At 44.2% G+C, this 25,228-nt stretch overlaps 1 protein-coding gene across 1 annotated transcript in view; it reads right to left on the bottom strand.

The window, feature by feature from the left end:
* Positions 1-1,385: 1,385 nt before the first annotated feature.
* Positions 1,386-25,228, bottom strand: part of LOC146870167 (uncharacterized) — a 740,305-nt gene continuing 716,462 nt past the window's right edge. Inside the window, exon 4 of the mRNA XM_085629561.1 lies at positions 1,386-2,436. Coding sequence (XP_085485687.1) covers positions 2,428-2,436 — 9 coding nt within the window. The 3' untranslated portion in view covers positions 1,386-2,427. The remainder of the gene's footprint in view (positions 2,437-25,228) is intronic.

Raw genomic sequence — 25,228 nt, forward strand, 5'->3', positions numbered from 1 at the left:
TGCTTAATTGTGTGGCAAATGGATGCATGTAATTGATGCGTGGTAAAGGCTGGTTCCTGTGTGTAATATTCATTTTAGTTACTTCATTTTTAGTCCTTATCATATCCTTTCAGAATATGTAACATTAATTTTAATGTGTAATATTAATTTTACAGCTGCTCAACATAAGTTCAATGCAAGCCATATTCATTTAAACAGGGGTCATACTCATTTAAACATGGCTTGTGTTCATTTCGATATGTGGTTTATTCATTTCAAAGCATGCTACATTTATCTCACATAGTTTCATATTTATTTGAAAAGGTGTCATATTAATTTTAATAAATGTCATGTTAATTTTGATGTGGGCCATATTAATTTCACCAGGCATCATATTCATTTCAAAGTGGTTCATATTCATCTTAGCATGTGTCCTATTCCTTTCAATGAATGTCATATTTATTTCAATGGATGTCACATTCACCTTAACACCTGCCATAATAATTTCAACATGGGTCATATCCATTTCAACATAGGTCATATTCATTTCAGTACATGTAATATTTGTTTTGATGTGCATCAGATTAATTTTAAAGCATTATATATTCATTTTGACAAGTTTCATTTTAATTTCAGCATTGGTCATACTCTTTTTAAGACATGTTGAATATATTTCAATGGGGCTCATATTAATATCATTGCATGTCATAGTCATCTTAGCATGTATCATACTCCTTTCAATGGATGTCTCATTCATATTAACACATCTTATATTCATTCTAACATGAAACATATCCATTTCAACAGGTATCATAATCATGTTAATGTGCATCATATTACTTTCAATGTAACCCGTCTTCATTTTGATAAATACCATGTTCATTTTAACGTTATTTGTATTCATTTTAAAACATGTCAAATTAATTTCAATGAAGCTCATATTTATTTCAACATATTTCGTATTCATTTTAGCATGTGTTATATTCCTTTCAATCAATTTTATATTTATTTCAATGGATACCATATGCATATTAACGCTTGACATATTAATTTTAGGGTGCAACTTTTCCATTTTAGCACATATCATATTCACTTCAATATGCGTCATATTCATTTCAATGCAAGCCATATTCATTGTGACAAATGCCATGAGAATTTCAGCTTTGGTCATACTCTTTTTAAGGCATGTCAACTTGAATTCAATGGGGCTTATAATCATTTCAACACAAGCCAGATTCATTTTAAATCATCTTCTATTTATTTCTGTATATCTTATATTCATTGGAATCTGGGTAACATTCATTTCACCACAATTCATATTCATTGCAACATGTGTAATGCTTATTTCAGTTTATGTTATATTATTTTCAATGTGCATTATATTCTTTTCAGGATACAATATATTCATTTCAGTAAATTACATTCATTTCAATCTGTCATATTCATTTCAATGCATGTCGCATACCTCTTGGCATATGTCAGTCATTTCAAGAAATGTCCCATTCTGTCTGATGCATATTGTATACATTTCAGTGATAGCTATATTATTTACGGTGAGGGCCATATTTATTTTAGCATGATCGATATGTATTTCAGTACTGCTCTTATTCAGTTTGGACTGCGTTTTATTCATATCAATCACTAAGTAGCATATTCAATCTGCCAGGTTTCATACTTGTTTTGATTCAAGTCAGATTCACTCTGCCAGGTATCATAATTATTTTGACACATATTACATTCATTCTGGTGTGTGTCATATTCATTTTGCAACAGGCTATGGATTTCAGGTGTCCTATATGGGGATCTGTAATTTTGACATGAACGGCTTCCCGTATGCGGCACATGTAGATTACGTTTATTGCCCAGAATCAGAGGATGTTGAGCGTCTCTGAGAAGTCTCCAACCTGGTTCCCCAGCTCCAAGGTCAATCATTCTAGCTGTTACGCCACATCCTCTCCCCTTTACATTAAAAAGTAAAATTTACTGCAAAATCAGATTAGAATCTTGGTAGTACCAATTTATGCAGGTGCGGCAGACAAATTAATTGACAGCAGGGAATTTAAATTATTTTCTTGTGCACCCCTGTGCGTGGTCTGTCTGGAGCAATCAACGCTTAGTGGGGCCATTTATGTATGTGGGCACTTTTGCAACTTGCACCTTCTAGTTTTCGCTGAGCCATTGTGTCTGCCTGGTACTTCAACTAAACACTAAAAACACATATAAAAAGTAAAACAAATCCAGAAATGCAATAAGCTTTTAAATTGACATTATGTATTTATATTGACGCACCACAGGCCAGGCGGCACTCATCCAGACTTCTCATTTCCGCTAGCCCGACCACAGAAGTGTGCTTCTGGCACGAGAGCTTGGCGGGACACATTATTTATCACCCAGTTCTGCAGGAGAAGCACTTGCAGATAATAACTGTTGGGGAAAGTGACAGATGATTCACATTTTCTGTAAAAAATTATTAATGGGATACCTGTTAGAAGTCTGAAATTCATTGTCAAAAGACAATTTGAGGATAGGAATATTTCACAGCTTGTAAAACCCTGAACTCTATGTATGACATCAAGCCTACATTTGCATTAATAATCGATCTATTATCACCAGTGTGAGACCGTCGGCCCACTCTTCCATTCTGGAAGAGCCACATATGGTGACTTGGTCCCTGCCTATCCCTGGAGGTAGACACGGATTTAGTGCAACATTCTTTCTCGGCACCCTCTATTGACCTCCTTCTCCATGGATTCCTTCATCACCACCCTACAATGGTGCCCCTCATTTCTTCATAGCCCCTCTCACCCGTGAATTTCGTTTCTTTGTTACTACTTCTCATTACCAGTGTCAGAGCACTTTGCATTTCACACACTTTATACAGACACTAAATCGCTGTGTAAGAAATTTTACATAAGACAATGAGGAGTGCAAGCTTTAGGAGTCACGTCTCATCCATACTGGTAGGTAGTATATTTTAAGAGTGCTTGGTCTGAAGAAACAAAACCCCTGGATTTAAAGCCTATCACAGTGATTGGGGTTGGCTTTACTAGTACGAAATTGTTTTTACCAAAAGAACCCTTTTTAGTAACTTTAGCATGATGATAGACAGGGGAAAAACATAAGGTTCTATTCTATGTCTTACAGTTTACATGCAGCTATTTGATACCAGTTCATAGCTCACTGTTCTATATTAGAATTTTAACCTATGAACTGCAAGTAACACAAGCATTGGCAATGCCAATAGGAATGGCTTTAAAGGGATGTTCTATGTTAATGTGAAGCATTACAAGTAAATAGCATGGGAATACATATGTATTTGTGTTGAAGCAAAGAACTGTAGAATAATATTTTTGCAGGTTACAAGGTCAGTGACAGTTGTACTGTCAAGCCAGACATCAAAATCCATGTAGGGTAATGACTACCCTTCTCCCATTGGTGCTGCTGTCAGAGAAAAACATCATAAAATATACAGTTATCTAAGAGTTCAATAGCATTCCAATATCATGCGTTTGCCCCTGAAAGTTCAAGCTTAGGCAGCTAGATAAATAGACAAACTGATCACATCTATGTGAAGAGCAAGCACTTTTTTTGTAGAAGCACACACAGGATGCCAAATTAAAACATGAACTCCTTGCTTCCAACATGTGGGCAGAGCCAATGCCCCATTCTAATGATGATCACATATTTGTCCAGCATCAGATACATTGTCCAGCCAGACCATAAAAAGGATCTTTGCAACAAAAGCAGTAACCCACTGAGTTATCGTCGCAAAATACAATTCTGTGATCGCCATGCTACACATGGATTGTAGCAGGCACATTAACCCTACTTTATGACAGTGTGAGAAGTTGGCCTGGCATATGCTGGTCACTAGTTATAGTGGCCACCTTGCACCAGTCCAATTCGACTCTTATGGTAGATAGGTTTAAGACAACCTTTTAAAGAAAGCTATCCTAGTGGTAGCTTTGGAGAGCAGCCTTCAGGCTAAGTCTCAGAGGAATGTAAAGCAGCTTGTTTTACCTTATAATCTCTTGAATTACCAAATGAAAGGACACCACACAGGTATATATATTTTAAATATATATGTATTGATTTCTAGACGCACTCTACTAATCTTTTTATGAGACTAGAAGCCAGATACACATTCAAATGTCAATGTTTCACAATAAATTAGGCACAAATATGGCTGGAGCCCTAGGGGCGTACCAGACCATATACTAAATAAATGGTGTAAGGATGTCGACTTGCAAAATGACAAGGCCTAGGGCCTGGGGAATCGCTGGGGCTTCACTACTGCAGTGTTAGCAGGTAAGTAACAGGCCCACGGGAGACGCGTGCAGTGTGTGAACACAGCCGTGGGTTCCCTATTGATTATAATGGTGCAAGTCACGGTTTGATTTTTAAAGTTCTAGGGCACTTCGAGGAAGTCTACAAACAAGCCACTTACAAGGTAAGTACTTCGAGGGCCAACACACACTAGGGCACCGGAATGACGAGTTACCTCACCCAGGGAAGCCGGGTGCATAGGTGTCTTTTGGTGTCGGGTCGCGTCGCTGTTTTCTATGGAGACCAAAGAAGACATGCTGCTTGCGTCGACTGAAGAAGCGTCCGGTGGAATCCAAGGGTGGATTCAAAATGGAGTCGACCTGAAAATTGAAGGGACAGTGTTCAAAGTCACTTGCCAGTGACCGGTAGCCAGGAAGATGGCTGACCACGGATGTCGGGTGCTTTCAGGTCATCGATTGTGTTTTGACTCTTCACTCACGAGGTCCAGGAGAGTTTGACAATGACAAGCAGCTGGATTCGGAGTGCCCACAATGTTTGCGGCTGATGGCGGTGTCGGCAACCGGATTGGCGCTAACAAGCCCTGGCAACTGCAAGTCTTGTGTAGACTGAAGAAAGTCGATGGTGCAGACCAGCAAGGTCTGAGGGACTCACCCGGCAAGGGTGAGTGAGGGGGCCTGGAGCAACCAGGGGAGCCCTTGGTGTTGATAGGAAAGTCTTCGGGGGACCCACTAGCCAACGGGCAAGTGATCGCAAAGATGCCTCTTCAGGAAATGCTTCACAGGAGCCCACGGTCACTCTGGACGGGGTAGGCCTCTGATTTTCACTGCAAAACCTGCTGGAGACTTGGGTCACAAATGGTCCAATGAAAAAGTCCGTAGGACGTCGTGAAGGGTTTGCACTCAACAATAGTGCACGGTCCCCGGGTATTGCTGTTCCTCGTCACTCGTGGGGTCCACTCGCCACAGCTTTGCTGGAGACTTAGAATGGCCGTTGAGAAGTCAGGAAATCTGCTTCCGTGGCAGCAGGGACTTCGAACTCCGGCGGGAGTGGGAAAGTTTGCAACTGTTGATTAAGGTTTTTGGTGCCTGCCAAGCAGAGGAGTCACTCCTTGACTCCAAGGGAGATTCTTCTGTCTTCCAAAGGTAGTGGAACGTCGAAGGGCCAGGATTCTTCTTTGTAGAGCGTCGTCCAGGGTTATCTGATTTGCAATGGCAAAGCTTGCTATCTTATAGTGAAGATAGGGGAGGGACTCGCTCTATGACCACTCCTCTAGGAGGGTCAGGGGAGGGGGTGGTTACAACCACTTCCCTTTGTCCAGTTTCATGCCAGAGCAGGGACAGGTAGCCCCTGAACCGGTTTGAGCTGGCATATGCACAGAAGAGCCTACTGCTCCCCCAGTACAGGACATCAAAGCACTCTAGGAGTGCACCCACCCAGCCCCAATACAGTAAATCCTGTCTGGAAGGTGGTGACACCTCCCTGTGACAGGATGCCTTTTGTTGGGCTTTCTCCACTGCGAGTTTCAGTCAGCAGCAGGAGGGCAGCCCAGTGTCTGTTCTGGTGGCATCCATTTTGTGATGCCAGGGCTTTATAGGCTTTCTATCGTTTTACATGTCGTCCCCTCTAGAAGGGTGGGATCAGGCTCCCACATCATGGACTGATGTGGGGGTATGATTCCAAGTTGTTTGACACCTAACACGACATGTTTTGATGCAGTCATTCCAAAGTTAGCATTTTAATGCACTTAAGAGTATATGGTTTAACCGCATCCACAAACAGCCATAGAGAATATACTCTGGTAGCTGCAGAGGGGCCCTGCTCATGCAGAGGCACCCCCTCACATTGTAAACCAAGCACCCTGCCCTCAGGATTGATAGGGACTGCCATAGGGGTGGCTGATAGGTTTTTATGTGTGTGTACGGTGAGATATAGATACCTATACCTCAGTGAGGAGTGCTAACACTACCTCACACAGGCTGCAGTCGCAGACCTGTGGTGTCAGATTGAGAATGCTTCCCAGGGGTGGCATAATACATGCTGCAGCCCCTGGTAGGCCTGTGAAGTGCTTATGCCCTAGGTACTTAGGGTACCATAAGGAACCACAGTATCCAATCACTAGTGCATCTAATATGCACACCAAGTCGTTTAGAGAGAACAGAGGGACTGGGGCCCTGATTTGCAGGGACCCAGCCAGACTATAGCCAGAAACCAGTGTATACATCAGAAACAAAGTGGGGGCAACATAAGTGCAGATCCTACTCTCCTACAGACAGCCAAAACTACAACTAGACAAAACGCATCTCTCTCTCTAGCAGGTACATTAATCATCAGAGTTACCTTTACACTATTATTAGTGCCCAAAAATTGCTGGGCACACACGGAGCTCTGCAGCAGGTGCTTTATTCCCTGTAAGATATTCCAAAACACAGCGCCCTCTGAGCTGGATAACCAGTGTGGTGACATTGGTCTCACTGCCCCACACCCCGCCCTGCTGGAGGCTTCCATTCACCTATGATGAAGGTGGCAGCATTCCAAGTACATGAACCAGGAAACTCTTTTTCTGGGTGGTGTAGTGGGTGTTGCCATTTGGGGTTGAGTACCTCTGGGATGCATTGCTTAGTTACTGCAATGTTGAATGATTACACATATTGCCCAGGGAGACTTAATGACAACACTAAAGTGCTAAAATCTGGTGTCACTTTAAAACACAGTGCCTCAATTGTACTCTCCTTTAACTTTTACTCTACTGATAACAAAGTTGAAATACTGTGTATTAATTGCACAGTTATAGATGTAAAATACATATATAATAATATATACTTTATTGACGTGAAACTCTTTAATGATCTACGTTCTGAACATGTGGTCTTCAGAAACATGTGGTACCTGTGATAGACAAATGTAACCCTCAGAAACTGTTCCTTTGCTCTGAGGAAAAACCGCTATCTGACAAACTATCAGAAAGTTGCAAAACTCCATGTGACTTGTAATGCAATTCAGACGTAATTTAGAGTTGGTGTATGTTGCTCTGTACATGACGTGTAATAAAGGTGTCATAATACGTACTCCGATGGTAACTGCATTGGAAAGTATACATTAAGCATTCAAAGAATACCCACAGCACCTTCCTCATATTGTTAGAGCATTTTCTTAATTCCTTGATGAATATGTTAAACAATATTTACTACATACTTATTTATCAAAAACCGTAGCGCAAGTATCAGGCATTTGATTTTACATCATTAAAATGAGAAATCCTATTTTCTGATATACACCAGTGAATCAATGTAGTTGAAGCATGAAAAGTAAGAATATCAAAAAATAAAATCAAACATCCATTCATGTATAAGAAATAATAGAAATTGTAGCCATTGAAATATAAGGGCCCCTTCTGGCAGAAGGAGTAACAGGGTTCAGTTGCTGTCCATTAATTGTTACATAGGTTGTTGCTGTCTTTTGTTGTATATTTTTAGCTCGTAGTCTACCAGACAGTACAGCTGTCTTATTTGCTAAAGACATCTTGGGGACATTCAGAAAGTTGACCTAGGAATGCATTTTGCCGGTTGCTTACCATTGGCTTTTGGTTTGTAACTCACATTTTATGGGTTACTATTTGCTGACTTTATTTGCTTTAGGCTGCACACCTGGAGTTCATCCTGCCCGTTGCCCAAACCTTGTTTATTGTATTCGTCCATGTGCTCGGTTTCTGTAAACAGCCCTTTAAATCTTGTTCTTCTCTTATCACATTTGCTGTGCTTTCAAAGACGGAGATCAAATGTCAGGGTGTGTCTTCCAGTGACCTTGGTGGGATTTTTTCTTTCTCTGACTTAAAAGTGGGAGGATTTATGTGACAATCATGCTAGCTACTGGGGTCTGCTTCAGGAAGGCTGTGGAAAGCTATTTTGTTTCCTAGCACACAGCAAACGTTTAATGTCTGTAAATTAACTGTGCTGATGATCAAATCAATACATTCAGTGTTGATATTTCCTCACATTATCGTTTGTGCGCTGTATAGTTTTATCACAAAAACTGCGTGTGAATGTAATGGTAATTTCAATTAGAGCTATGTTGCCTGTAATAGAACTACGCTACCAAATCATGCATACTTCATATTACCCAACTCCACTCTACTCTGCACCACTCCACGCCACTGCACTCTACTCTGCACCACTCCACACTACGCTACTCCACTCCACATTGGGTCACTGCACTCTTATCTGAGACACTCCACTCCACACCACTCAACTGTAGTCTATGCCAATGCACTCTATTCCGCACTACTCTACTATGCACCACTGCACTTTTTGCAACTGCCCTCTACACCACTCCACACCACTCCACTCCATGCCAGCCTGCTCTGAAACACTGCGGTCTATGCCAATGCACTTTACACCACTCTACTGTGCTATTTCACTCTGCAACACTGCACTCTATGCCAATGCACTCTACACCACTGCTCTATACCACTGCACTCTTCTCTGGACCACTCAACTCTAACCTGCACTACTCCTTTCTACACCACTTCACTCTTCTCTGAAACAATCTACTCTATGCCAGTGCACTCTACTCCACTCTGTGCCCCTCCACCCTATGCCACTGCAATGAACACTGTGCTACTCTACACCACTGCACTCTATGCCACTGCACTCTATGCCACTCTACTCCACTCTGCGTCACTACTCTATGACACTGCATTCTACCCTGCACTGCTATACTCCACCCTGCACCACTCCACACTACTCTGAAACAATTTACTCTATGCCACTGCACTCTATGACACTCTACTCCGCATCACTGCACTCTACGCTGCACCACTCTATGCCACTGCACTCTACACTTTGCCACTGTACTCTAAACCACTGCACTCTATGCCAATGCACTCTACACCACTTTACTCAAAACCAATGCACCCTGCACTACTACACCTACATCCACTACTTTGCACCACTGCACTTTACACTAAAACATTCTACTCTATGCCACTGCATGCTATGTCACTGAACATCAATGCACTCTAAGTCACAGCACTCTACACCACTCTCTTCTTCTCTACACCACTGTACTCTATGTCACTGGCCTATAAACCCCTCTACTCACCATCCACTATATGCCCCTGCATTCTATGCGTCTGCACTCTATGCCCCTACACTCTACTTTGCACCACTCCACTCTATGCCACTCTACTACACTCTACACCACTCCACTATATGCAACTACATTTTATGCACCTACACTCTGCCCCACTCTACTCTACACCACTCTGTTCTTCACCTCACCACTCTGTTCTTCACCTATGCACTCTGCTCTGTACAACTCCATTCTACTCTGCATCCTTCACTCTATGCCACTTCAGTCTATGCCACTCTACCATTGGCTACCATTGCAATCAACAACTCCTCCATCCTGCTCCTCGGCGACTTTAATTTCTGGCCTTCCGATCCTGCCGAATGTCTGTCATCTAAGGATTTTTCCGAAACCCTCCACTCCCTTAACTTCACACCCCATGTTCACTCCCCCACTCACATCAAGGGTCACCAGCTTGACCAAATCTGGTCCCTGAACTGCCCTGTGGAATCCTTATCTATCTCCCCTTGCACCTGGTCCGACCATCATTTGATTTCATTTCTCCTTCCTATCCTTCCCCCAGCTATGCCCCCCGACCCAAAAACACCTGGGTCCGATCATGGGGCCGGGTCAATCTTGAGAATCTCTCCTCTCTCCTTGGTGGTTCTCTCCCGCCTCTTCAGGGCCTCACCACCGTCTCCCAGGCTGACGCTATAGACCAGTGGCTCTCCCGCAGCTGCGACTCCGTTGCCCCGCTCAAGCGCATTACCTCTAAACGCGACAAAGACGCCAACCGGTGGTTTAACCAAGAGCTTAAAGCCACCAAACTAATAGTTCGCCGCGCAGAGCGGGCTTGGAGGAGAAACTACTGCCCCACCTTGAAACTGGAATATATCAATATCCTTAACCAGTACAAAAAAAGCATCCTGGAGGCCAAAACAGCTTATTTCTCCTCCAAAATCTTAGCAGCGGAGAACCAGTCTAAGGAGATCTTCTCCATCGTTCACAACCTGGCATTCTCGGACAGAACTACGCTTAAACCTGCCCCGTCAAATGACCTCTGTCTTTCTCTTAATAATTATTTCATCCAGAAAATTATCACCATTAAGGCCAACATCCCCCCACCTCCCCCTTCTTTTGTGGATCCCCAATGTCCCCCTCCCAAAGGCAAACTAACCACCTTTCCCCCTATCACTCGGGAAAACCTGACTTCATTGGTGCCTCTGATCAAATCTGGCTCCCCTCTTGATCCCTGTCCTGCCCATATCCTCCGCCACATCTTTGTCTCCTGTCTAGATCCCCCCCTTCACCTCCTCAACAGCTCCCTCGCGCAAGGCATAGTTCCTAGCTCCTTGAAGTCTGCGGTAATTGTGCCCATCTTGAAAAAACCTGGGGCAGATCCTTCTGTCCCTGCCAATTTCTGCCCCATCTCCCTCCTGCCATTTCTAGCTAAGGTGCTCGAGCGCCACGTCACCTGCGCTCTGAGCTCCTTTGTGGAGAAACATGGAGCCCTTGCCCCCCGCCAAGCTGGTTTCCACCCCGCACACTCCACGGAGTCCGTGGTCATGTCGGTCCTCGACACCCTCAGGGAGGGTATGGACACTAATCATCACCAGGCCCTTGTGCTCCTCGACCTCTCAGCCGCCTTTGATACGGTGGACCACAACCTCTTACTTTCCCGTGTCAGGGCGGCGGGGATCGAGGGGACTGCCCTGGTCTGGTTGTCCTCCTTCCTGAGCGACCGCACCCAGGCTGTTCGCCTGGGTGACTTCACAGCGGACTTCCGGAAAGTCCAGTGCGGGGTTCCTCAAGGTTCATCTCTCTCCCCTCTTTTGTTTAATCTATATATCGCCCCTCTTATCTTTTCTCTCCAACAGATGGAGGTCGCCGTATTTAACTATGCGGATGACCTCCAGCTGGTCTTTGATCTTTCCTCTCCTTCTGCTGTCCTCAACTTTCAAACTGTCATGTTTCACATCAGGGACTGGATGAGCCACAATCACCTCAAACTTAACCCGGACAAAACCGAGTTGGTATTGACGGGCGGTTCATCCAGCCCCTGGTCCCCCCTTTGCTGGCCTCCCTCTCTTGGTTCTCCTCCTGCCCCCTCCTCCTCTGTTAAAACACTAGGCATTAAGCTCAATTCCCAACTCACCCTCCACTCCCAGGTTAGCTCTGTGGTATCTTCTTCTTTCCTCTCATTGCGTACTATTCGCAAGGTGTCCCGCTTCTTTACTTTTTCCGCTCTCAAACTTATTATTCTGGCCATGGTGGTGTCCCGCCTGGACTACGGGAACGCTCTGTATGCCGGTATTCCTGCATACAGTTTACGCCGCCTACAACAGATCCAAAACCAGGCGGCCCGCCTAGCCTTCAACCTTCCCAAATTCCACCACTCCACCCCACTTCTGAAATCTCTCCACTGGCTCCCAGTGCGGGCTAGAATTCAATTCAAACTCACATCCATCACTTTCCTGGCCCGATTGGACCTGGCACCTGCCTTCATCTCCTCTGAGATTGTTCCCTATGTCCCCTCTAGGGACCTACGTTCTTCTTCTCAGTCCCTCCTCACCATCCCTCGCTTCCGGAGAAAGAAGTGGGGCGGCTCCAAATTTGCCATTCTAGCACCAACCCTTTGGAATTCCCTTCCCCTTCATCTTCGTGCCATCACCCTCTATCCCCAATTCCGCAAAAATCTTAAAACCTACCTATTCACAAAATCCTTTGAATAAATGCCCATTCCTCTCTCCCTGCTCTTAACCCTCAGTCCCCACTAGCTACAGCGCCAAGAAACCGCCGGTATACGTGCGCTTTAAAAGTGCTTTTAAACTCAAACTCAAACTCAAACTCCTCCCTGAGCCACTCTACTCTATGCCATTGCACTTTACACCACTACAATCTACTCTGCACTGCTCTACTCTATGCAACTGCACTCAACACCAATGCACTCTTCACCACTTTACTCAAAACCAATGCACTCTACACCAGTGCACTCTACACCAGTCGACTCTGCACCTCTGTAATTTATGCTACTTCACTTTAGGCCACTCTACTATACTTCACTCTATGACACTTCTCTCCACGATACACCACTCTATGATGCTCTACTCCATTAAACTCTGCTCCACAAACACTCTACTCTACTCTATGCCACTCCACTCTACAGCACTCTATTCTACTCTATGCCATTCTATGACACTACTCCACTCTATGACGCTCTACACAACTCCCTATATGCCACTCCATACCACTTTACTCCACTCTATTCTCTGACCCACTATCCCACTCTACTCCACTCCACTCTATGCCACTCCAATCTGAAGCTTTGCCACTCTGCTCTATGACACTCTATGCCACTCGACTCAATGCCATCCAACTCTACAACACTCTTCTGTGTGCCACTCCACGACAATCTACTCCACTCTATACCACTCTACTCTACAACACTCTACCCCACTCTACGTAACACCCTCTATGCCACGCCACTCTACTGTACACCACTCCATGACACTCTACACCACTCCACTCTACTATACTCTACTCAACTCTGACACTGTACTCCACTCTATGCCACTCAACTCAACGGCCCTTCCACTCTACAGCCCTTCCACTCTACGACACTCTCCTACCTCCACGACACTCCGCAACACTATACGCTACTCCATGACACTCCACTTCACTCTTCTTCACGACACTCAACTCTACTGTATGCCACTCCACGCCACTCTACACCACTCCATAACCCCCCACCCTACTCCACTTTATGACATACCACTCCACGCCACTCTCTTTTACCCCACTACATTTTAGCCATGCTGAACAGCAGCCATTTTGGTGTACAACATTGCTAAAAAACCATTGGCAAAGCCAATAGCTCTTGCATAGACGAAACCTATTGATGTTGCCAATGCTTGTTTCAAATAAAGTAGTCCATCTGTCATATCCAGTTTTAGAGTTCCTTGTTCAGTACTGGTTGAAAGTACAATTTCCATTATCCAGACTGCAACCAGAAGCTTCGGCCCCAAAGGACTTGGGAGCTCTTTCATCATGAACCCAAGTTCCTTGGTGGAGGTCATTCTCTCCTGGCCCCTGAGCCTTGAGAAAGCCCCATGCACGAAGTCATTGGGAGTGAAATATGTGTTGGCTGGTTACAATCCAAACTGTGAAACCTGTGGCACCTATGGCTCCTGATATTCTTATATATTGTCACTGTTCATGCTTCAAATAAACATAGTCACTGATGCATATTAGAAAATATAATTTACCTTTGTAATGATGATAAATCAACTGCCTAATACTTTTGCTACTGCTTTTTGTCAGTTTCAACTGCAATCCCAGGCAGACACAGTCAGTATCAGGATAATGTATCAGTCCTATAAGACACGACACTAAGGAATGTGTCAACATACTCTGGCTTCCATGTGTGCTGCATTAACCAGCACACATAGAAATGACAAAATGGCATTTCAGGATTGTTTATATGCAGGAAGGGACACCTTCCTACACATAAACAATCCTCTCCTGCACGCAGACACCCTTGCAGTATGGTGCAAGGGTGCCTGCGTTGGCGCCACAGTGCTAAGTGTAGCGCCAGCGCAGGGGGGAACGCAAGCCTGCACCATATCCTTGTAAATATGGTGCAACCTTGCGTTATTTTGAAGTGGCAGAGTGCGGCGTTAAGCCATGATGGCTAACGCCGCACTCCGCCACTTCCTTGTACATATGCCCCAGGATATCCTGTCATTATCTCTCAGGCAGAGAAATAACCATGTCTCCTTGGTTGCCGAAACTTAAATATTGTTGTGGCTGATGAGCAACATTTTTGGAAAGAATCTAGATGGTAGCTCTATGTGTACAACCAGTACTTCCAGGCACACTTTAGACACCAGCCCCCAATCAGCCGCTTCCAGTGTCAGTAATAGTAACTACTGGCTGGCCTAGGAGCAGATTAATTAAGGCCATGCATGGGCATTGAGCTTATAGCATTAATGAACAGAACATTATGTGAGCCTGTGCATTATCGTCATGTGGACATTTTCTGGTAGAGAGCTCATGCTTGGTTCTTTTTCCCATGATGATATTTCCTGGGTACAGCTTAACTGAGGGTACCGTAACCAAAAAGTGGGAAACCCAATCTACCCTTGGAGGCTTGGGCACAACGAGTAATAGGTACCTGCGCCTACAAGGGATTCTATTTAATGCAATAAATCAATTCATTCAGAACACTTACTTAATAGTCAAGCTCCAACTGGCAGCTAGCAATAGAATAATCTAAACATCAATGCAATAATTTTGGTATGAATAATCGATAATCATTTAAAACACGGGTATGAATTTCTCAAAGTATAAACTGATTTAATGTGAACAGAATAAATAAGGGATACAATAAATTATATCAAAACACAATGACAGAGGCTGAAGAGTTTTGTACAAAAACAATGCCTTCAAATCACGAATGTAAACATCTATTCCAGAATATTCTCAAATGCAAAGAAAGAGATCAGAAAAAACAGCAAACAATTCTTTGGGGCACACAAAAGCTGGGGAAGTAGATGAACTTGTCGACGTTTCGGTCTTTATGGCATAAATGTCCGTTAGACCATCTTCCTGGTTGAAGAGTTGAGAGTAATTCATGTCCCTTAAATCTGGTCAAGCACAAATCTTTGAACCAGGTAAATCACAACTATTAAAATGGGGGTTTCCAGGTCACAGACACCAGAGAAATTATTTAATAGATTCCTCAACAACTTCGAGATAATCTCATGTATGCAAACCAGTGGGATTTGCTAGTCAATGCTGCTTGCTTCCGTCAAAGACAGCATTGGGGCCGGAATTCCAGTCCCTGGTTGATCTGATGAAGAGGGGTGAGGATCCTTCCGCCCTGTTGGGTGTGACGTAACAGGAGGTTCGAATTTTGTCAGACCTGTCATTTGACAATCTGTGTGTCTCAGTGGCTCCATCTGGAGCCTTAGTGGCAGCACAGTGCATCGGTCTCGGAAGGCTGACACAGTCCAGAAAACCAATTTAATGTAATTGGCCTTTGATTGCTCTAAATTATTTGGGTTGCAGTTAGAAGATCTGATCAAAAAGACTGAAGGAAACTAAAAATTGCTGGCTCCTGTTCTGCTTTCTGAGGTTGGGGTTTGGATGCAAGAAGGCCTTTCCTCTTCCTGATAAGAGGGAATATCAGCTCTTTTTGACGTCTGGGTGCCCAAGTTGCCGATAAAGCCCTGTTGCATCTAGGAGTTGGTGCTCCCACCCCGCAACCTCCTCCTAAAGCATGACTTTCAAGGTTTACCACCACTGGGTGGTAGGCTCCTATTTTTCAGGGAAGTTTTGCAGCATTCTGTCCCAGATCAGTGGGTGGTCAAGGTGGTTTTGGAGGGTTACCATCTAGAGTTTTTAGTCCTGCCTCACACTTCGTTCAAGTCAACCCCTCTTCCAAGAGATCCAGTGAGGCATCAGGCTTTGTTGGACACTTCAGATAGTCGTAGAAAAATTAGCTGTGGTTCCAGTTCCTGCACCAGAGATAGGAGAAAGGTTTTATTTAATTCTCTTTTTGGGGCAGAAACCATCAGGAGATTTTTGACCACAGTTGGATTTGAAAGCTCTGAATCAGTTCCTTGTTCATCGGCTATTCAGCATGGTCACTCTGCAGTCCATCTTTCCTTACCTGACCAAAGGGGATTTTCTGGCATCACTAGACATGATGGATGCTTTTTTGCGTGTTCCTGATTTTTCCCCCTCATCATCCTTTGTTTCAGTTTGCTGTGGGCAACATGCACATTCAATTTACGGTCCTTCCCTTTGGCCTTACCTTGGTTCTGAGGGTGTTCACCAAGTTTTTAGCTCCATTTGTGGGTATTTGCCTTTTGCCTTACCTTGATGATTGGCTAATTAAATCTTCTTGTTTTTGCCAGGCACAATCCAATGTCAAGGAAGTGTGCAATCTGCTTCCTGTTGAATTATGCAAGGTCATATCTACACCCCACTCAGACTTTGCAATTTCTAGTGGCCAGATTCTTCTCGGAGAGTGGGATGGTGTTCCACTCAGGGAAGAGATGGCTCCAGTTAATTCGCAACTACTGGATCTGTTGGCCTTGATGTCAACCTCTACCAGAATGTGATTGAGGAGTCAGTGAGAGATGGCATCCATCTTGTACATTATGCCTTGGAGCAGGTGTATTTGTGTCCTCTGGTGCACCATCTCCTGACCCATTGGCTCCCTAAACTCAAATGTATGAGACATTAAATCCAGTGATGGTGGAGATCCAATTAGCTCTCCAATGGTGGCTGCAACCAGACTCTCTGATCAAGGGGGTTATCTTGGATCCTTAGGTCCTGGCGGTGCTGTCCACAGATGCCAGCAAGTTGGGCTGGGGGGGCAGTGTTGGGTGCTGCTTCAGCTCAGGAGAGATGGGGCACAGAGGGGTTTCGTCGGTCCTCCTTCTGGCAGGAACTAGCAGCTGTTCAGAGGGCGTTGCTGTTTTTCCTTCCTTTCATCTAGGATCAGGATGTCTGTGTTCAGACGGACAATCAGGCGGTGAGAGCATACCAGGCAGGGGGTAATGGTTACTGCACTATTTCATATTGGTACAGGTGATTTGTTTATAGTCAGGGTTTAATCAGCAATCCATGAAGGCTGTTTATCTTTAGGATGGTCTGTTGTTCAGGTGGACACCTGGTCTCCTGTATTGTTTCCGCCAATTCTTCTCCTTTCAGCGGTCCTGTGGAAAATAAGAATGGACCAGCCATCAGTCAGTCTGGTTGTCTCCGTGATGGATTAGGAGACCTTGATATTCGCAGATATTACTTCTGGCAGTCACTCCTGCCTTGGTGTTTCCATATCAGCCCTCTCCATTGTTCCTTCCATTGATCTCAACAGCCGAGATCAGCCATGCAGCATGGTTGCTGAAAGGTTAGCTCTCCTTCAGCAGGGTTGTTCTAGAGAAGTAGCAGATGCAATTTACTTGGCTCACCATCCTGCTACAAGGAAATCTTATGCCCGCCATTGGGAAATTTCGAGAGGTGGTGTGTGGCACATGATTGGGATGATCTTCAGGGTGGTCCCTTAAGGGTTCTTGATTTCTTGTGTGAGGGTTTTGCACTTGGCTTCACTGTTTCTACCGTCAGGGCCAGTGGGCTGCAATCCAGGCGGTCAGGGGGATATGGGTTGCTAGACTAGCTCCTTTTACTTCTAAGCTGCTTTGCAATTTCTTTCTGCAGCACTCTCCTATTCAATCTCCTATCCTTCCTTGGGATTTGCCATTTGTCCTTAAAGCTCTCATGTCCACGCCTGTTGAACCTTTGCAGTCAGTACACTTGACGTTTCTCACTAAAAAGGTGTTTTTTTCTTGTGGCCATTTGCTCATGAGACGGGTTTATGAGATTGGAGCATTATTGTCAGTAGCTCCATTTATTAGGTTTCTAGAGGATAAAGTGATTCTCCTACCTAGTTCAGCTTTATTGCCTAATGTTGTGTCTAGTTTTCACAATAATTTGGATATGGTCTTTCCTGTGCTGTTTTCATCCCCTTCCTCGGCTCAAGAGGTGGAATTACACACTTTGGAGCTAAATAGTGCTTTATTAATTTACTTGGACTGGAACTCTTCTTTTCGTAAAGTGGATGTCTTGTTTTTTCACTTTTAGGTTGCCCAATAAGGGTTCCTGTCCTTCTACCTCTTCCATTTTTAGATGGATTAAGTCTGTGATTGTGAAAGATTATGAGATTGCTCATCTTCAGGTGTCTCCCCTGTTTCAAAGTTGGTTTACTCATGGTGTGTCTGCTTCATGGGTCTCTTTTCTGGGGCTTCTTTGAAGGATGTCTGTGTGGCGGCTACCTGGAGTTCTCCCCATACTTTCCCCGATCATTACCAGATCCAGTTGGGTGTATGTTTTCTTCTTCATTTCGTGAACATGTTTTGACTTTTGTTTTGCAGAGTTAATATCTTTAAGTTCCCATTTTACATGCCTATATTAAATGTTCATTTGCTTGCATCATTGCAGTGTGTGACCCTTGTATTGTTGAGTGATATAATCAAACTTGATGCATGGGCATGATCTCAGGTGTGGGTACTGGGTGAGGGAATATGTATTAGGAGGTAATTCCCTGGTTACTTACCGGTAATCTTCAATACTCCTAGTCGTGGTCCCCTCTGACACAGTCCTGCTTCCCATCCTTCCTCCCAGAGGAGGAATTGATTATATTATGTGTATTCTTTCTATTGTGTTTTTACTTGCTATTTTGACAGGAGGTGATGTCACTGTTTACCTATTATGGGATGGTTGGACAAATGGTGGGTATTTTAGGGGAATTCTTTTTGTCAACTAGGGAAGGCAGTTGGAGATAAATCTTGGGTGTAAGGACTGTGTCGGGGAAGACCAGGACTCGGAGTATAAAGATTACTAATAAGTAACCGGGACATTACTAACAACTTTGCATAGAATTTAACCAGGCAAGTAGTAGTCCAAGAGCTGAAGATAAAGGAGCTTTATTTTATTTTAGCATATTAAGTCCTTCAAATGAAACCATACAACTTACAGAGATGTATTCAATAGATGTAGGTAAATAGATGTCACAAACAGGCTGGAGTGGCTGTATTGTGACTAGGCATGCATGAAATGTGTGCTATGCCACTGTAATTAGAGTCATTTTGGGAGTTTTGTGTGACTCTGGTTACATTAGATTCTCAAAATCAGGGTCGGACTGGCCAATGGAGAAATCAGTCAGTGCCCGATGGACTGGTCTAAGAGATTAGTGTGTGGGCCGATTGTTTTAGCAGTCGTGGGCTGATTTTATGGCCAGATGGGCTGACATTACTGTTGATTTTCCCGATGGTTGCCACTTTTTTTTAAGCTATCTGCTCTGCTAATGGTGGCCCATTTGATTTTTGTGCCTGGTCATTTTTCTTCCAAGTCCGACCCTGTCCAAAGTGATGCTATTATTCCGCACTGCATAAATGTGTGTCAATCACAGTAATAATGTACCACAAATAGGCTTGTAGCTGTAAAGTTATTAGGAATGCACTTTTGTTAAAAGCAAAATGCACCCTTCCATCCAAAGTGGATGGGAGGATGCATTTCATGCTAAAATGCAGCACAAAATGCATTTTTTGCATTTTATGTAACTATGTGCATTTTCGCGCATTTTTTTCAAAATGTGTTTTGCTATATGAAACATTAACATGAATGCTGCTGTTTCAGAATATGAGATTCTCTTCATGATGCCACATCTAACTATTAAGTAGTCAACTGCTGTACAAATAAACTGGAATCCTTCTCAAACAATAGACATAGCACTTGAATTAACAAATTCATTTAAACTTGTTATTTCCAATTAAAAACTTGGAAAAACTCAGCGGTTGATGTTTTATTAAAAAAAAAAATCTATTTGAATCGCTGTTCGAGAGGCGAGTTTGTACTGTGTATCTAAAATAAAAATGCGTGGATCTCATCGTTTCATATATAATGCAATAGACACAGCTATAGTGACATTTGTATCTAATCGAGGGTCTCTTTCTTCATTACTTTCCGGAGATGAAAGATTTCATTTTTTTTCCTAGGTGTCCTTCCTTCAATTCTATCTGTCCTTTAGCTCTATTAAAGGGACAGATATTCATATCACATACACTGTGCCAGTTAATCACTCTCCGCCCTGAATAAAATGGTGTTTACAGTGGAACGTGCAGAATGCAAAGTAAAATGGGGAAGTTTAGAAGTTGGAGGCTTGCCTGGCAGAGGAGAGGTATGAGTTCGCAGGGGCAGCGCAGCGCCTGTAAACCCTGAGCGCCGTGGTAGAGAAAATGGCCCTGTTTCCTTAAAGCTTCATCTCAAATTGGGGAGCCGAATCAGTTCTGGCAGCTTATATCCTGCGAGTTAATGGGTGCTGTGAGAGATGACTTTTATTGTATAACAAGGGCATTCTGGGCAGTTTGGACGCGAGAGCTAGAAAGTGACGCTGAGTGGTTCTGGCTGCTCAATCTATATGGATTCATCCAGGCGCAGTGTCAGAAAGCTTCTAACTGAATGTGTCTGTTCATGTGGCTTAAAAAGTGTTTTTAAGAAGTGGGTTCTGAGCATCGACCATTTTGAATCCCCACGTTGTTTGAGTGGCTCGGCCACTATATAACTAATCCTTGATAGAAACACACGCTGGAATGGAAAAAAAACAATTTTGGTAAATTCTGTCCCTTTCAATATATGATCTCAGTTGTTTGGGATCTATCTGAATTTAAGGCAATTGCTCCCCCTAGGCATGTATAATCTCCATCTGTTACATCACATTCTCATTGGTCAGACATCTGGCATACCAGACACCATGGGAACATATTCATAGAACTTTTGGCACCTATTTTCAGAGAGTGAAGTGATTGCAAAGGTGAAGCCAGGCAGTTCATTTAATTGTGCATGGCACTACCTGTACTAATTGGCATCACTGGGAACAAAAGGGCTCCTTCTGTCATTGCAGAACAAGACCACCCAAGTGAGAGTTAACGGCTTCCCCAAGAAAACACCTATGTGCCTTAACAAATGCTCCGGGGTTCCTTAAAGACTCCTTATATGTTTCAGCTCCAACACTGTGTTAAAGGATTCCCTGCAGCGCCCCCTGTGTATTCAAATGAAGGTCCCCTAAGGGATAGCTTCGTGCACCAGAGAGTGAGGCCGCCCACAGCGAGAAATACGAGTTTACCACAAGCAACCTATGAACCCCAGCTTATTTCTGTAGATCCCCATACAGCTCAATTCATGCACCAGAAAACTACAACACAGTGGGTTCATGGGTTCCTCACAATGGTAGTTTCTACATTTAATTGGTGAGAAAGCCCTTTTTGGCGTGCACCCCGTGGTCTATGGTCTCAAATATAAGAATGGCACTTTTCACCTTAAGGGAAATCTCATCGCAGAGTCTCCTCCCACCCCTTGACATTGCTAGCCCAGTCCTTTGAAGTAAAATCTGGCAGGCCCACTTCTAAAAGTTAAAAATGAGAATGCATGGAAGAACTGTGTATACCATTTGGAAGGATTTTAATGTGAGCTCAGGCAAATGATTTCCACATCCCAAAACTCTGATGTAGCGCCTAAAGGTTTTGAAATTTGTAGGGGTGCATCATAGTCACCGTTAGTTGGCACCCGCATATAATCAATGTATATTTAGATGTGTCGTGCGAAATGTATTAAGAAATGTATCAGCTATATCGCAACATAGAAGCGTTAGAAGATGTGGAAACATATTGTGAATGTATTCAGTAAAATGCATGACGATTAGTTTCCGTTCAATGCAATATATTAGGCTAAACGTGTAACCTGATTAAATTTACTCATGTATGTCGTTTATTCATGTATATGAAAGTAAAAGCACTAATGCTTAGAATGTGATTTAATAGCGTGTTTAACCTAGTAGAGGCCCGAATACACATATATCGTTGAGAAGAAAGGCCTGTTATTTCTTATGTTAGCTGAATGCGGTAGGCCGCAAATGATTTATTCTGGTAGAGGTTTTGGGCTGCAGTAAATTGTAAAGTTAAAAGATGCGAAGTTTTTCTCCATCCCATGATCTCACCGCAGGTGCAAAGACATTTGGTTCGTTAGTAGAAAAGGTCTTTGTCTAAGAGTTGAATTATGGGGAAAGCCAGAATGTGCCAATCGCAACTCCTTGTGCGGACGGTGTCTGGGACCCAAGGCCAAGCTGGAGGATGGACAGCTCGGGATGGAAAACTACTGGAAGAAGACCTGGTCGAGGAGGTGTGCCGGAGGGCGTGTTCTGTGATTTGGGGTTTTGTATTAGGGACAGCGCCCCGTGGGTGGAGCAGAGTAGAGGGTAGGCGAGGAGCTAGAAGGAGCATTTTTAGATCAAGCTCTCTCTAAGTGAAGACTTCTTAGGAAGTTCACTTCTGACACCTTTTCACGATTTCTTGGGTCTTAAGGGAATGGTAAGCAGGGATGTCATCTAGCATAGAGTAGGGACAGAGATGCTTTGGTTTAATGATTCCTAATATCGACATTAGCTTGGTAGTTATCTACCTCATGCTTTTAGAAGCTGTACTTTTGTTTATATTTAGTTGAATGCGGATCCTTCGTAGAGTGGCATTTGTGTTAGTGCCCATTTACCTGTTGTGCCTTGTGCTAAGGTGCCTATATCTGCAGATGTTTATGTTGATAATAAAATCCCAAGAGCAATAGAGATTGAGTTTGAGTCCTTAATTATGTCAAATTGCAGAAAGTATTCTCTGATAATTGTGTTTGCTCCCTCCACGCTATTGGGCAAGTAAAAAGGTTCAATCGACCAGAGTGGGCTCTTGGAGATAAATGGAAAACAAGAAAATTGGGCCCCAGCAGTTGGTAGCAGAGTCGGATGGTTACTTCTGATAGCGAGGGACGATTAGACTAGGACAAGTGACCCATAGACGATAAGTGATGGTGAATCATCAGACGGTGAGCAGCAGACGACGGCAGATGATGAACATTGACGGCGAGTAGCAGTGCGGCAGGAAGCAGCAGTTCGTGGAGTGAGTATGAATAGGATGAGATGTTGTAGATTGCGGTGTTGATTTGTTGTGTGATGTCTTGCGGAGTTGGAGTGAATGTTGAGTGATTGTGAGATCAGGCTGTGAGTGCGCGCAGCCCGGGAATTGTGGTGTGGAAGACACCCGTGGTAGATTTTGTTGACCACCCAAAGGAGATCGTGAGGTACCATCGATCACCTGGACCAAGATAGGGGGAGCGAATGTGTGAGTGCATGACAACTCGACGCTGGTCGTGGGTTGCTGTATGAGGATTTGAGTATTTGTAACCTATCAGAGGCGAACTGTCTGGCCAGACGGGGACAGACAGTTGTCAACCGAGGTCAACAATTTCAAGAGACTGGACGAACAGTCAGAGGCTGTGGACGGACAGCCAGAGAAGTAACTTGTTTGGGACAAACGGTTATTTCAGTGTATGAATGGGACGAGTGCAGGCGTGAGACGTAAAGCGTAAGGAAAGAGAACTGCTGCGAACGAAGGAAGGTGACGTCAGAGAGTGTCACGCTGTGATAGGCTGGTTGGTGTTAGTCGCGCTGTTATTGGAGGGTTCGACATCAAGAGGTAAACAGTGTGTGAGATCGAATTTTGTCAATCATGAAGTGTTTTAAGGTTTTTCGAAAACTGTGTAGAGGTGACAAACATGTGGTTACTCAAGAGGGAGAAGAAGCCCCTCCCGAGGATACTCCAGCATATTACATGGCAAAGAATGTGGGATTGCATACGATAATTTGGCTTGAGAATTGGCATAAAATGACTCTAAGTGAAGGAGAATTAGCATTCCCGAGGTATGGCTCATTCAGGTTAGCAGTGTTGTACCAGTTGAAGTCTGTGATGGCGGCTTTACGACCTTTGCCAAGGCCAACACAATTTGAAGCACTACATGCGTGGATTAGAGCAGCGCATGATAGAGAAAGAGGAAGAAATCAGGAAAGGGTGAAAAAGTCGATCAGGGCTTTTCAGGATGCCAGATGGGATGCAGCGGAGAAAAGATGGAGGGTACAGGCAATAGAGGGAGATAGACTGTATCCCTTATTGATCACTTCGGAGGGGGTAAAGAAAATAAAATCAGATGATGAGGATGATAGTGATACTGATGATAGCCTATTGGAGAGGTTGTTATCAGAGAGACCACCTCCGTATAACCCAGAGGTCCCAGAAGAGACGTTGGTTCGGATAGAAGACACTAGAGGAGTAACGATCCACCCAGAGACGAGAGTAGAAGGAAGGATCTCGATAGGGGCAGAGAGTACAAGGAGCCAGTCTGTGGCTAGCGTAAAGGTTGAGAGAGATGTGAGGTTACCGGATGCTTTCAAGGTACCGGTCACTATTGGACCTATTGTTTCGATTTACCACCCAGATTCAGAGGAAGTTGCGAACCCAGAGCAGACAGCCGAGGGGGTAAGGAGAGAGGTTGCAGGAAGTGGCCTAGTGGGTGCAAGGGCTCGGACTCCAGACCCTATAGAATGGAGTACACCATTGCCAGCCATGTCAGACTCATCTAGGGGACAAGGAGAAGAGAGACCAGAGAGGCCGAGCTCCCTGATGGAGTCGAGATCAGATTTACGGGTACCACCAGTGAGAAACCAAAGCCCGAGAGTGATGACAGCAGAGAGAGAGCGGGTCATTTTCATGGATCGGTCCGCTCCAATGGGTATACCAGAAGAGAATAGGTCGCAGGACCAAGAATGTGAGGACAGCGGTAGAGAAGGGGTAGTCTGCCGAGAAGTGCTGAGAGGAGCCCTGAAAGGGGGGATGATAGATGTAGTAAGGTTAAAGGCGGAAGTGGATGAGATAATAGGTGGAAACTTACCCCTTGAGAGAATATTAATATATGGACCAGATGAATTACTCTTCGTAGCGAAGGATGTGACTCGGAAAGCACGAGTGGCACATGAGAAATTGTCAGAATTGGCTAGGCGATATGAGGTGGATCTGTCCAAGACTAAAACATTGCAAGGAGGTCATAGGTTGCAGTACAGTGACCAGGAACTGGAGGAGAAAAGGGTTACTGGACTGAGGACCCACAGCAGAGATCTGATCACAGCCATGCGTGCATGGATGATGCTTGATAAATGGGAAGAAAGGTGGTCCAAGAAGAAAAGCTCTAGAAGAACGATAGGAGAGACCCCACCTCCGGGTGGAGGGGTGTTGGAGATAAGGAATTTCCCTTTAAGGGAAGTGCAGAACGGAGGATACGTGCATGTACCCTGGAGTAGGGGTGATTTGGCGGCGTTTACCAATGATTTTCCCCGGCTTAGGGAGAAGCCCGCAGAGTGGTATAAGCAGGTTGACCGCTTTGTAAAGATCTCGAAGGTATTGTGGATCGATCTGAATACCTTATTTGATATTGTGGTTCCGGGAGATTTGTTGGCAGCATG

This window comes from Triturus cristatus, chromosome 1_1 (assembly GCF_964204655.1).
Source record: "Triturus cristatus chromosome 1_1, aTriCri1.1, whole genome shotgun sequence".
In the NCBI taxonomy this organism is placed as follows: Eukaryota; Metazoa; Chordata; class Amphibia; order Caudata; family Salamandridae; genus Triturus; species Triturus cristatus.